Source organism: Aquarana catesbeiana, linkage group LG01 (genome assembly GCF_042186555.1).
Source record: "Aquarana catesbeiana isolate 2022-GZ linkage group LG01, ASM4218655v1, whole genome shotgun sequence".
NCBI lineage: Eukaryota > Metazoa > Chordata > Amphibia > Anura > Ranidae > Aquarana > Aquarana catesbeiana.
This window is the reverse complement of record NC_133324.1, coordinates 274427540-274440703: the sequence shown is the minus strand read 5'-3', so window position 1 is coordinate 274440703 and position 13164 is coordinate 274427540. Positions and strand designations below refer to the sequence as shown.

General features: G+C 45.4%; 1 protein-coding gene across 2 annotated transcripts in view; it reads left to right on the top strand.

Annotated features, from left to right (window-relative positions):
* LOC141141095 (catechol O-methyltransferase-like) overlaps positions 1–13164 on the top strand; it is a 61670-nt gene that overhangs the window by 23182 nt on the left and 25324 nt on the right. For both annotated transcript variants that reach the window (XM_073628814.1, XM_073628808.1), the window contains exons 2-3: positions 2944–3116; positions 9965–10158. In XM_073628814.1, the coding sequence (XP_073484915.1) occupies positions 2978–3116; positions 9965–10158 (333 nt within the window). In that variant the 5' untranslated portion in view covers positions 2944–2977. The remainder of the gene's footprint in view (positions 1–2943; positions 3117–9964; positions 10159–13164) is intronic.

Here is a 13164-nt window from a genome sequence, read left to right as displayed (position 1 = left end):
ATCCCTGGTCCTTCCGCTAAACCTCACACATAGGCAAAATTCCCTCCTGGAAAGGTCTCTTCCTTATACTTTGACGAGTCAATCTATCCCATACCTAGGGATAAAATTTGCCCCCCTCATGGCACCACCACTATGACTACTACCGTGCTTTCCAAAAACTACTTCCACAACTACTAAATCAAATGCACACAAATGGCCTATCTAAACTAGGAAGAATTGCCTCCTTCAAGATGTTGATCCTCCCCAAACTCCTCTACTTATTCCACACAGTATTGATTCCTATACCACATTCTTTCTTTATATAAAACAATACTACTGCAGCGCAAATAATAAAAAAAGAAAAGTCCTTGTGAACACATCAATAATCAATTCCTCTTGGCAAAGGGAGGCTGATCCATTTCCATAAGGCACCAATATTCGTCAATTCAATCATAAGAATGCGCTTACCGGAAAAGGTGGACCTCTTAATTACAGGGGGTCATGCAAGCCTAAATTCCATGCTGGATAAATGCTGTGCAGCTTATCTGGGTCTCGTCTGTGATCACCAACAGTCAGCTTTCCCGGGTAAAGCACATAAGCCTTCAGTGCGGTGTAACATGTGGCAGTCCCAAAAATAAAAAAAAGGTACGAAGTGTATTCCGTATGAAAAGATTTATTCTGTAAAAATAATGTAAAGGAACTGCTGTATAACAAGCACTAAACAGCGCAACACAATGGATAAATATTTTTTTACAAGCTAAGACAGTCTGTTCGTGTCCGGGGGTGGAGCCTTGCTTCTGACGTCACCCGCTGCCATCTCAGCTGTTCGGACGCGAACAGACTGTCTTAGCTTGTAAAAAAATTTTTATCCATTGTGTTGCATTCTTATGATTGAATTGACGAATATTGGTGCCTTATGGAAATGGATCAGCCTCCCTTTGCCAAGAGGAATTGATTATTGATGTGTTCACAAGGACTTTTCTTTTTTTATTATTTGCGCTGCACTAGTATTGTTTTATATGTTGTTATCTAGGTTGGTGAATCCTTATAGTGTTCAGCTTGCATTTCTCATCTTATTATAGTTTGCGCTGATTGTCTCTAGTTTATTACACATTCTTTCTTTACCTCAATACAGAAACAAATCTCAAGATATGTTGGACACTAAACCACCCAGGTGTGCCCACCACATCTTAACTAGACATCATAAACGAGGAGTAAGTCTCCCTCACATATAAGCCTACTATCACGCTTCTATCCTCAAACAGCTTTACTACTGGTGGCACCCAGTTCTCAAGATGTCCAAAATTCCCGCTGAGATCAAGATACCAGAGCCACTCCACAAATTCTACACCTGTGCAAGGTATCCAAAACATGGTATCTCCACAATGTACTCAGGCCTCTGGTCACGAGCCTTTAAATTCACCTTCACAGCCTCCACTGCTCCAATCATTGGGAATCCTACCAAAAAACAATACACAGGTTGTATCTGACACCTTATCGGCTCTCCAAATTCTTCCCAGGACATCCTTCTACTTGCTGGAGGTCCTGTGGAAGTACTGGCAACGCTATATACTGGCCTAGGCCGGCACTTTGCAGGGGGGCAGCACGGAAAGAGTCCTCGCCGGCTTACGCTACACAGTGTAGCGCCAGTCTTATGGGGCGGACTGGGCTGAGAGGCAAATTAGTCTAGTGTCCCCATAAAGCGGCCGCACTGCTTCCGGTATGCAGACGGCCGGCATTCCGCAACTGTCGAGGGGGGGGGGGCGCTTCTAATTTTGACCGTCCTATCCTGGACCACAAACCTTCCTCACTGTGCTATGTTTTCTGCTGCACCATTGGTATGGTTATACCTTCTTAGTCCTCTCCATAAAATTATCAGAAATTTGTGCTCAAAGTAGAACTATAGGCAACACTTTTTTTTTTTTCATGTTGGATAGAATAAGGGAGGGTTATAGCCCCTGTCAGTTTATTTTTTACTTAAACAGCAAGGGGTGGGTCATATTCAAATTAGGGGGTGCACGAGTTTAGTCAGGCCTAGGGCAGCATAAAACCTAAATACACTACTGAGTACTGGTACTATAGCACACATCATGTGGTTTTATAGATCCATTTGCTCATACTGGAAACAAATATTTGCCTTGATCTTCAGAATCAGTCACCAACTGCCCCTAACCCTTCACTAGCATTACTACATCTTGGGATAGAAAAATTCCCCTCCAGATCATGGGTGGTAATAATACACCTGGTGGCAAAACTAAATATCGCTAAACTCTGGAACACCACTGAGCCCCCTTCCATCTCCAATTCGATTGCAGATATAAACCTACAATGCGAGATGGAGAAACTAGTTTCTAGGAAAACTCTAAGTATGGAGAAGAGATACCCATCCAGGTATCGGGTCGATCACTGCCTGTTCACCTTGCAAGTTTCGCTACCAGTCATCTCAATCAGCCATCAGCAAGAGATCCAGTGCCTTACAACATCGCTAAGAGCATCAGAAGCCTGAACCAGCACCTGGGATTAGCGTTGTGTTATCGCACAGAGGACTGGTGATGCTTGTTTGGAGTTGCCATCTCTAGTAGTTTGTCCTTTTAAATCTCAGAACATTCTAGATGATTTCTGCTCCACGTGAGTTTGTTTTAAACCTACTCTTAAAACAAGAGCCCCACCGTTTGCTAGCAGAAGACACTACTAATCTTCACCTCAGGACCTGTAACGTTACAGAACTGTGCTTACTGTACTTGTGTAACCCATTTCTTTTCTTTGTATGTTTGCCTCTCAAGGGTGTTTGCAGCCCAGAAGGAGTTGAGAAGTTGACCAGTCATCTCTCCTCCCTCTCAGTGCCTGTGTTAGTGGCATATAGATATTATTTGTGCTGATTAATTTTATTTGGTACACAGCCATGACATATTTGCCCTAACAGTAACTTAAGTGTGCTTAGTGCTATATCTGTTTATTTGACAGATCGAAGTCGGTGAACAGAAGCTCTGTAGCAGCTATGGGTGGAGAGAAGGAAAAGAGGATCCTGGAGTTTGTGAAGCAGAATGCAGTGAGAGGCGACCCTCAAAGTGTGGTGGATCATATTGATAAATATTGCAGCCAGAAGGAATGGGCCATGCATGTGGGCGATGAAAAAGGTATTATGCAACAGGATATTCTAGAATATGTTCTATAAGCATATACTCATAGCAGCATGTACTGTAGGGCCGGTTCACTTTTGTGTAGTGTGTTTTCCTTGTGTTTTAAGTGTGTTACTATTGAACTCTATATAATGTGCATTTTCATGTAAGCACATCAAAGATGCAGGAAGCAGGATTTCTTTTTAAATAACTGCATTTAGGGTATAAAATTATAAAATGTTTCATAATGTTAAAGACATACAGGGGAATTCAGAGTGTCTAAGACGCACTTTAATATTCTAATGTGCCTCCACAAAACAAATGTCAGTGCAGGTGGCAGATTCATGTACCTTCTGTAGACAGATACATAAATCTGGGCCACACACCAATTGTGGTGGCGCTCTGAGACTGGCCTCAGTGGAATGATGCTTCCTCCCTGCTGCTGCATAGGTCCAAAAGTGCAGCGGTGGGGTGTTTTGCACCTGGTGGGGGGCAGAGCCTGATGGGAATTCAGACACTAGTTCCCCATCAAGTCCACTCCCCGTTGTGATCGACAGCAAGCAGTGGGCAGATTCTTAGCCAATAGACCGCTTGCTATTGGCTATATATAAGCCCACTGCCTGTGGTCAATTACAAGGCAGGAGCAAACCTAATGGGGGCCTAGTGTCACAGCTTCCCGATCAGGCTCCACCCACTGGTTGCTAGGCAAATGGCAAAGGCCATTTTAAAGGTCAGTAGTTTCTTATTGACAAACATTACACATGTTTGACACACAGGGAGATGAAGATGGGTTTCAGCTTGTCAGGACTATAAATGTACAACTTTTTAAATCCAGCATATTTTGATCTGTCAAACATCTGCACTAGCTCTAAATGGTGTTAGTATTTAATATAGCTTTTATAGTTACAAATGGTTATTACTCTTTAAAATGACTGATTTATAATTTATTAGATGACTGCAAAGCTCCAAATTCAAGAGCAATTTTTCCAAAGTCTTTCTGGCAAACTTTCACAGTACCTGTTAGAATGATAACTAGTTATAACAGAAACATTTGTAATTGTAATAGCACAGCTAAAGCTTATTTTCTGGTACTGACATTTTTGGGTTCAGAACTGCCCAAAATCAAATGGCTTTCTCCAGAATATGATTAGGCAATTGTTCTTGAAAATTAAGGTTATTACTTGTGTCTAATAGTCAGAAGACTAAAGTTAACCAAAGGTGTCTATTCCTTCATTAAGAGACTGTTGCCTAGCTTGCTTTGGAACTCTGAAACAAGTGAAGGCCCATTTATTCGAATGGATAAGAACAATTGCCAGGAAGAGGAAATCTGTCCTGTGACTTTGAAACGATGCGTGGTGTGGCTATACTGTTATCTGGGAGTGTCCTCTGCATTGATTAAAAGGCACAGAGAGGACATTGGAGGCCCCATACTGCGCTCTGCATTTCATTAAAAAAAAGTGTAAAATGTGGATGCAATTATGGTTTAAATTAAACTGAATGCATGCAGAAAATTAGCGTTACTAACTGGCAACGTCTTTCCCAGGAGTCTTGCAGGACAGCCACCTATGAGAGACCTCAGTTCCTCCCTTCTTAGGAAACACCGCCTAGCCTAGATTTAAAAAGCATGCTTCCCCGTCGGCTCCTCAACTCCGGCCAGCTGGGTAGACACAAGAACACATACACCATAAATTACTTTTTGATGGTTTCTGAGTCAAAAGGATACCAGGGTGGGTACACGGTGCTGTCCTGAGAGACTCCTGTAAAAGACCTTACCAGTAAGTGGAGTTGCACGATTCTGGCCAAAATGAGAATCACAATTTTTTTGCTTAGAATAAAAAGATCACAATTCTCGCAACGTAAAATCTTTCACATTATAAGATAAAAAAATGGGCTAACTTTACTGGTTAGTTTTTTTTTTTTTGAATTTTTTTAATTAATTGCATTTGAAAGACCGCTGCGCAAATACAGTGTGACATAAAATATTGTAACAACCACCATTTTATTCTCTAGGGCAGTGATGGCAAACCTTGGCACCCCGGATGTTTTGGAACTACAATTCCTATGATGCTCATGCCGGCTGCAGTGTAGTTGAGCATCATGGGAAATGTAGTTCCAAAACATCTGGAGTGCCGAGGTTCTCCACTGCTCTAGGGTGTCTACTAAAAAATGTTTGGGGGTTCTAAGCAATTTTCTAGCAAAAAAAAATGATTTTAACTTGAAAACAACAAATGTCAGAAAAAGGTTTAGTGTTTAAGTGGTTTAACTTTTTTCACTTACACACACGCAGTCTATTCCATTGACAAATTGTTGCAATGTTTATACTTAAGTTCAACTGATAAAGAATGTTTTGATTCTTGGCAGACTGCCCAGTTTTCTCTTCCTTTCTTTTGATGGCTGTGGCTTCATAAGAGCAGAGAGAATTCTTTGCATAGAAAGAATTGTGAAACACTTTAGTAAAGATTGCGATAACGATTCTTGACGATTAATTGTGCAGCTCTACCAGTAACTCTAATTTTCCCATATCGTCTTTCAGTACAGCCACCTATGAGAGGATAAGCGAGCACTTGCCCTTAGGGTGGGACTACGGCTTACAGGACTCTGTGTCCAAAGAGTCTTATCCCTTTGCTGACAACAAGATCAGCCTCTAGTGTCAAGTAAAAGGTGGGAGAGCTGAATCATGTTGCCGCTGCACAGATCTGGCACGTAGTAGCATCGGCTTCTCTGAGATCTCCCTACATATAGGCTTGTCCGATAGTTAGCTAATGCCATCTTGCCCAGGTACTGCTAGATATTTTAACCCTTACTTTAGTCCCTGCCAATGAACAAGGAAGGAAACCCCTTACTGACACATGAACCAAAGTTCAAAGGAAAGTCCCACGAGGGCCTGCAATAAGTAAAGTTTTGTCCTACTTGGGAGACTGCAGACCTAAAACTGGTCCAGCTGCCGTAACACTTCCAAATCTCAGATAAGCGGAGCATAAAATATAATCTTGAGGGATCCTTTTTAGTGGCCAGACCACCAGTTTCCCAGAGCCCTCAGGACAGAGAACCACTGTCCTTTAAGCCTGTGTTATACAATGAGAATGACTGTAGTGTTCTCTGCCCACCGGTAAGACTGCAGGTGGGCAAGATGGCTTAGCACCTGGGGAAACACCAGCACTGATCGTCTGCATCTACCCAAGAGTTTCAACCCTATACCGGCCCAAAGAGGACGTTTTATGGGAGGAAACCAGAGTTCCCGGAGAAAACTCGAGATCCAAGGGTTAACCGCCCTATAGACGGTCCAGATGGAAGTGCCCACAACTGCAAGAGGATGTCTCCACGGAGTTTAGTCTTAACTTCCGTGATCAGATGAGATTGGGTGCATTCAGGGTGCTGTGGCCATAGGCCAGCATTCCTACCTGTGTCATGCTTGTATTTCACAGGAAGGGCTTTCCTGTCTGCTATGCGATTCAAGAATCGCCTCTGACCCAGGACAAAGAACAGGTCCCCTGTGGGAGAGCGAGCGCACAGTCTTGGACATGCTGTTCATCACCCACCACTTGGGAGGCTGCCTGTCCTCTTACTGACCGTGCATCAATGTGTGTCTGCAATTGTGTCAGATAATATTCTGAGATGCGCGACGCCAGTATAAATGCCAGAGTAGTTAATTTTCCTACGATGAAAAGAATCACAGGTCCCTTTCAGAAGAGAGCGTTCATTCTCTTGAGCATGGAATCCAAAAGTACCCCTCCGTCTCCCAAGACTAGGCCTGTAAGTCTGGATCTGTGGAAAAAAACTGCGTCTGGTGGGAGCAGAGGGTACTGAACCGAAGCCTTCCGAGAAACTGAACCATAGTCTTCTCCAGCTTCCATCAGACCTAATGGACAGGAACGCCTTTTCCCACTGCTCTGTCCTTGGTCGTGGAGCAAGAGTGTTTTTCTGATCCTCCTGCAACCACCTCCTCCAGAGAAATTTTGTAATGAGGAGGCCTACTGAATTCACCATCCAGGCCTTCTCCCACTTCTTAACAGGTGTTCTAGAAACCTGTGTATCTTTCTAGGGTCTGGTCACCTGAAGGTCTTTAACCCTCCATGATGCCACCCAGGGGGCCACCCCCTGATATCGGGCCCTGGTCACCAGAGATCCCCTGTTAAGTTTCCTATATCGGGTGCATACAGGTGATGTAGCCATCAGGCACCATCCGGCTGGCAACCCTGTAACCTCAAAACACTAGTGAAACATGATAGCTTGGATGGGATTCAAACTCATGACCTCAGTGTTTAAGGCACAGTTTAGGTGCAACACCTTCAATGTGAGCTCTTTTTCTTCACTGTTTATGGGTCAACCAGGAGAACCTGAAGACCCTTGCCTGAAGATTTTAGGTGAGCTGGTTCTACACAGGCAAAGTTTTCACTACAGTGCCTATAGTGCAGACTCTGTGTGAGCTGACCCTTCTGGTCATGAGTGCACGCCACCCAGCCAATGTGCCACATATATCAAATGCCAGCATGTGTTTGGGGCATGTATGATACTTCACATAAACACAGGGAGAACCCCCAACTTGACGCAAGTACTGGAATGTTGGGGATCTGAACCAACCACCCCAGTGCTGCCAGGCAGAATTGTCAGCCACCCAGGCCTTCTCCCCTGGATAGCCTCGCCAGAGTGACCAGGAGGCTGCTCAGGGAACTGACTCTCAGCCCCATCGAATCAGTGACCCCAGAGCTGAAGAGTTAACTGGTGCCACTGCATAAAGTGACTTGTCAAAGGTCAGAAGGAGCTGACATAAAGATAAGATCCTATGTCTCCAGGAACACTCCCATGGCTACACCGGTTGCGAGCTATGACTGCCTCACTATCGTTGCCTTTCAGCAGCCAGCCTTGTATTTTACCACACAGTGTAATTTCAGCCACGCATACTCCATACACCTTGTGCAGGAGGGGGAAAAAGTTTCCCCTTCACCCAGTCCCTACTGGTTACAAGGGGGAAAACTTTCAAAGTATGTGCATGGAAGAACAGACTCTTCAGGTTTACCTGTGAGGTGCTGGGGCCTGCTTCCGATGCCTGTGCAGGTGTCGCAGAGGAGTCCATCCCATCCCATCCCTTTGGTGGTCCGCAGCCTCTGCTGGGTCTTTACTTTTTTAACACCAGCGCACTAAAACCTTGCCCACTGCCCTGTTCCACCAGCAGGAGGTGGAGGTGCTGTGCAGTACCTAGGACACACACAGCTTCTTGGGTCCCCAGCAGACCAGTCAGAGCCCTAAGGAATGGCTTGAACTCACAGCAGCCAGAGGACTTGCCACCAAGCCAACTGCTCCCTTTGTAGCAAAGCATGTTCATCCTATGTCTTCAGGACTTAGGATTAGAACTGGTGGAATAATGGCATGATCCCATGGAGCCAGCACACCCCCCAGAGCATGTAACACTGAGCCAACTGCTCCTCCATCAAGTCTGGATCCCTGTTTGGGCCGTATGGAGACTGTAACCTCTCCGGCGCCCGCTGATGATGTCATACACCCCGGAAGTGACCCCGCTGAATGCTTCCTGTGGGCCAGCTTGGAGCGCAATAGCCCCCCCCCTGCGCGCTGCGTTTTTCCTCTTTTCCCTACACATACCAGCCATGCTGTCGACGGGGAAAGTACGCCGTCATGCCGCCTATGGGACCGACACCACCATGGGGCTTTTTCATGTAACCAACAATGGAAACCTCCGGCCCCCTTTCCTCCCTGGAGGGGGTGACCGTCAGGAAAGGGTACGGTACCCTACTAACGCTGGTGAGGCACAGTCTGGGGCTGTGGGATTTATCACCCACCCCGTTTCTGTGAGGCAGTCTGAGCCCTGGGACCTTCCCCACCCACCAGCCAGACCTGTAGGGACCACCCCCAGGAGAGCACTTAGAACCACCAGCCCCCAGGTTCCATGTGCCTCCTCCCCTCTGACCATCAAGAGGGACCCCCGCCTGTGGAGCTGCAGGTGACAGACAGGTAAGGGACGCAACCCCCTGGTCCTCCTTACCTTATGATGGCTGATGTCGGCCGCGCCAGGATGGCCCCTGCCTCTGACACGCTTCCACTGTGAAAAGGAGGGTCTTGCCTCTGGAACCTCCAGCCGCCTGTGCGACCTTTCTGGCTCCCCATCAGCCAAAGCCTGGCCCACCTACAGCATCTGTGGCTGGAATCGGAAGCCGCGGATCAAGGAGAGGTGCACCCCCCCTCCACCCGCTGGACCGCTGGAAGTGATGTCACCTGCCACACGGCCCACTGTGAGCTCTGTGCGGCTTGCAAACAAAAATGCGAGGGGGGGGGACAGCTCCTCCTCCTGCGTCTCCACTGAGAACCTGAAAGCGGGCCCCCAAAGCATCCCACGACACAACTTTCGGAGAGCTGGGGTGGCAAGGGAAAAACAGTGTGGCTGCCAGGTAACCTCTCTCCGAGGCATCGCACCACCACTAGTTCCCTGAGACCTCTGTCTCCTTCCCGGACATACAGGCTTCAGCCTCCCTGGCTGTCTTTAGCCACGGTTCCTCGCAGTGTCTCCTGCTGGAGGAAACGCCAAAAACTGAGGAGCCGGCAGGGAAGCATGCCTTTTTAAATCTAGGCTGGGTGGTGTTTCCTAAGAAGGGAAGAGCTGAGGTCTCTCGTAGGTGGCTGTCCTGAAAGACGATATGGGAAAATAGATATCGCTTTGTATTTTAAATCAGCCCCTGAGATTGTTATATTCTAAACACAGGTACAGATTTAAACCTGAACATGTAAAATAAAGCCATTCACCTAGCTTGATTTCATCCTAACTTTTGTCCACCTCACATCTTAGTTTCTTAGCTGTAAGTTACTATTTTTGTGGTGAATGTGCCTCAGCATTTATATTGATATTTGTGTAACAGGTCTAATACTGGATAAGGTGCTCAAAGAAACTGACCCATCCCTGGTCTTGGAGCTTGGCACATACTGTGGGTATTCTGCTGTTCGCATAGCCCGGTTACTAAAGCCTAATGTTCGCCTGATCACCATCGAGATGAACCCAAATAATGCTGCTGTGGCAAGGGAGATGATTGAATTTGCTGGACTGAAGGACAAGGTATACTCTATATAAAACATTAAACAATAACTTGATCAGTTTAGGAAATTTGCTGTTAAAAGATTATATAAATGTTGCCATGTAATGAAAGCATTGGCTGATCAAAAACCTGTTATAACATTTGGTAGATGCTGAACAATCTTACAGTTCCTTGTTTTTCTCAAGACTCGTAGGTCTTTCTGCACAGCTGATGTATGCCCCACTCTCTTGGGGTCTCTTGGGACAGTGACCCTGTCAGGAGTATTAAACTACAAAGACTATCCCACAAAAGAAAATGGAAATATCTTTCCTGCTACCCATGCCACTAAAGTCCACTCTAATCAAAAGGGATTGTCTGTTGAAATGTTCTGCAGAACTGATGTGTCTGCACTCATTGGTTCCACCTGCCAATCACCACGTTACACAAAGAAGTGACTTAGAAGTTGACAAGAAGACCAGCGAGTGTAGCAGGGGAACCAGGAGACTGCCACTCCCAGAAGTGATGGTCTCTGCAGAAGATTTCAGCAAACAATAACTCATAAATGGAGCAGCACAGGCTGCGTGTCAGGTGATACAGGAGAGCAGGTACTCTGTATTACCAACACGGATGACACTGGGAGCTAGAGCATGAGATTTCACAGGACTCGGAATCTAAAAGCCAGCAGGTGTTCACCAAAGGCCCCTAGTGGTGGGGATGGATTTAGCTGCAGTCTGGCTCCGGGTCGCGACCCCTAGGGCCTTCCAGCTCACACTCACGGTAGATGACAGGGAGGTACAGAGGAAGCAACAGACTGTGATAACAAAGGATAGTCAGGAGATAGCCAAAGGTCGGGGCAACAAGCAGGTAAGGATAGTCAAGAACAAGCCAAGATCGGTAACTGGAATCAGACGTAGAACACACAGCAAGTAGCACACGGATGCCAAACACACAATATTGATCGGCAGGGCTGGCTTGCAGTGCACAGGTTAATATAGAGTTCCCTGATAGGGACTGAGGTGGAGCCATGCTTTGAGGAGAGATTACTTAAGCAGCCAGGTGAGAGTGGCTGGCCTAATAAGCTGAACACATGGAGAAGTAAGCTGACAGACAATCATTACTGCATCTCCATGACACTACGGAAATATAAGAATTTACATTATTCTTTTGCAGGGGTTTTCTTCTGGCCATTTTTAAAATTCCAGGCAGAGTAAATTAAACTTATTTTGTATTAGTGTGTGGACACCGCAGGATGATGGGAACCCCTAAACCTTTAAAATGCTGACTAGTGAAATAATATATGGAATATGCCTTTTTTAAAATGGCGCTTTTTCTGTATTTTGAAATGTGTTGATGCAGTGATATCGTAGTATTGTAGTCTGGATAGCCACACTGACCTTCATGTGTAAAAGTCTTGTTACTCAGGGTAGAGCTGACAATCTCGTGAATGAGAGAACTCTTCATGTATAGATTGTCTTTCTGATCCTGAAGATCATTTGCCTTCCATAAACCTCTGATCCTGCTGCGTAATGGGATGTAGTAAGCACAGCAGACCATTACATCATAACACATATACTGTATGTAGAGCCAGTGTAGGAATTGACATGCGTTCTACATGTGCTTCATTTTCTGAGGCTGATTTACTAAAGTAGAGAATGTTTACACAATAAATTGTGTGCATATTCACTTTAATTGTCTATGCATGCACAAATGCAATAAGTAAATATGGGTTTGCTTTTCACGGTTGGATATTTTAAGTAAATCTTTTCAAAATTAATATTTTTGAATATTCTCAACCAGTGGTAGAGCTACTGTCATAGCCACCCACATGACCGCAATGGGGCCCAGCGCAGATGTGGGCCTGGTTGGAATTAGGAGGAGTGAAATATCCATTTGCTGTTCTGTTATTTGCACGGCTGCTAGTGTTGCGCCACCCCTCTCCTGCCTTCTCCCTGTCAAGTGATTCAAGTGCAGGACAAATGCCAGCTCTGACATCAGAACTACAGTGTTTCCTCAAAAATAAGCCCAGGTCTTATATTCATTTTGGCAACAAAAGACACAGTAGGGCTTATTTTCGGGGTAGGTCTTACCATGTAATGTGCTCTCTTCTCTCCCCCTCTCTGACAGGAATCCCCAGTGTAAACAGAGTTAAATGCTTGTAAAATCCTATAATTCACTCTATTACAGTAGTATATAATGTACATTGTGTGTTTCTGTAATATAATTGTGCCAAATACCTTTGTTATAGTCCTGCCCTGCACCTCTGTGACCCACCGGAGCTCTCTTCCCCACAACTATATTACAAACATTGTACATTATATACTACTGTAATAGTGGATTATAGGATTTTACAAGCATTTTAAACTAGGGCTTACTTTCGGGGTGGGGCTTATATTGCAGCCCTCCTGGAAAATAACGCTAGGTCTTATTTTTGGGGTAGGTCTTATTTTCGGGGGAAACACAGTAGTAGGTGTTGGGGAGGAGAAAGTGTATGCAAGCGTGCTGACCTTAAGGTACTGCCAGTTTAGTTGCCACCAATGCCACTATACTGGAGACATTAAGAGGCCAGGAGATGTTTTAGCAATGCACAATGCATGTCATCACTGAATCTGGACATATAAATACTAACACTGCCACCAATGAAGCTGGGGGAAAGGTAGGTTATAATTACACTTTGTAAAAATGCTCTTTCCCCAGCTTTATTTGTGGCAGCATATTTTTCACTGCTGCTGCCACCAGTGAAGCTGGGGAAAAGCAGGGGGTATAATCAGGGCTGGAACAAGGGGGGCAGGAAAGTCAGTTTCCCCAGGTGTAGTGGTGTTAAGTGGAGTGGGGGTTCTGTGTGCCACCTGACCCTATCCAGACCTCCATCAGCACAGGATAGCACAAGATTTTGAAAGCTCACCCAATTGCCACTGTCAATTGTAAAAACAAAAGCTGGCAGAATTCCTCTGACAGATTGTGACTATGATAGATGTCATCTTTTGAAAAGTGTGTTGTTGGTGATGTAGCACCCTGATGTTTAGGCAGGGTTGCTAGTAAATTTACCT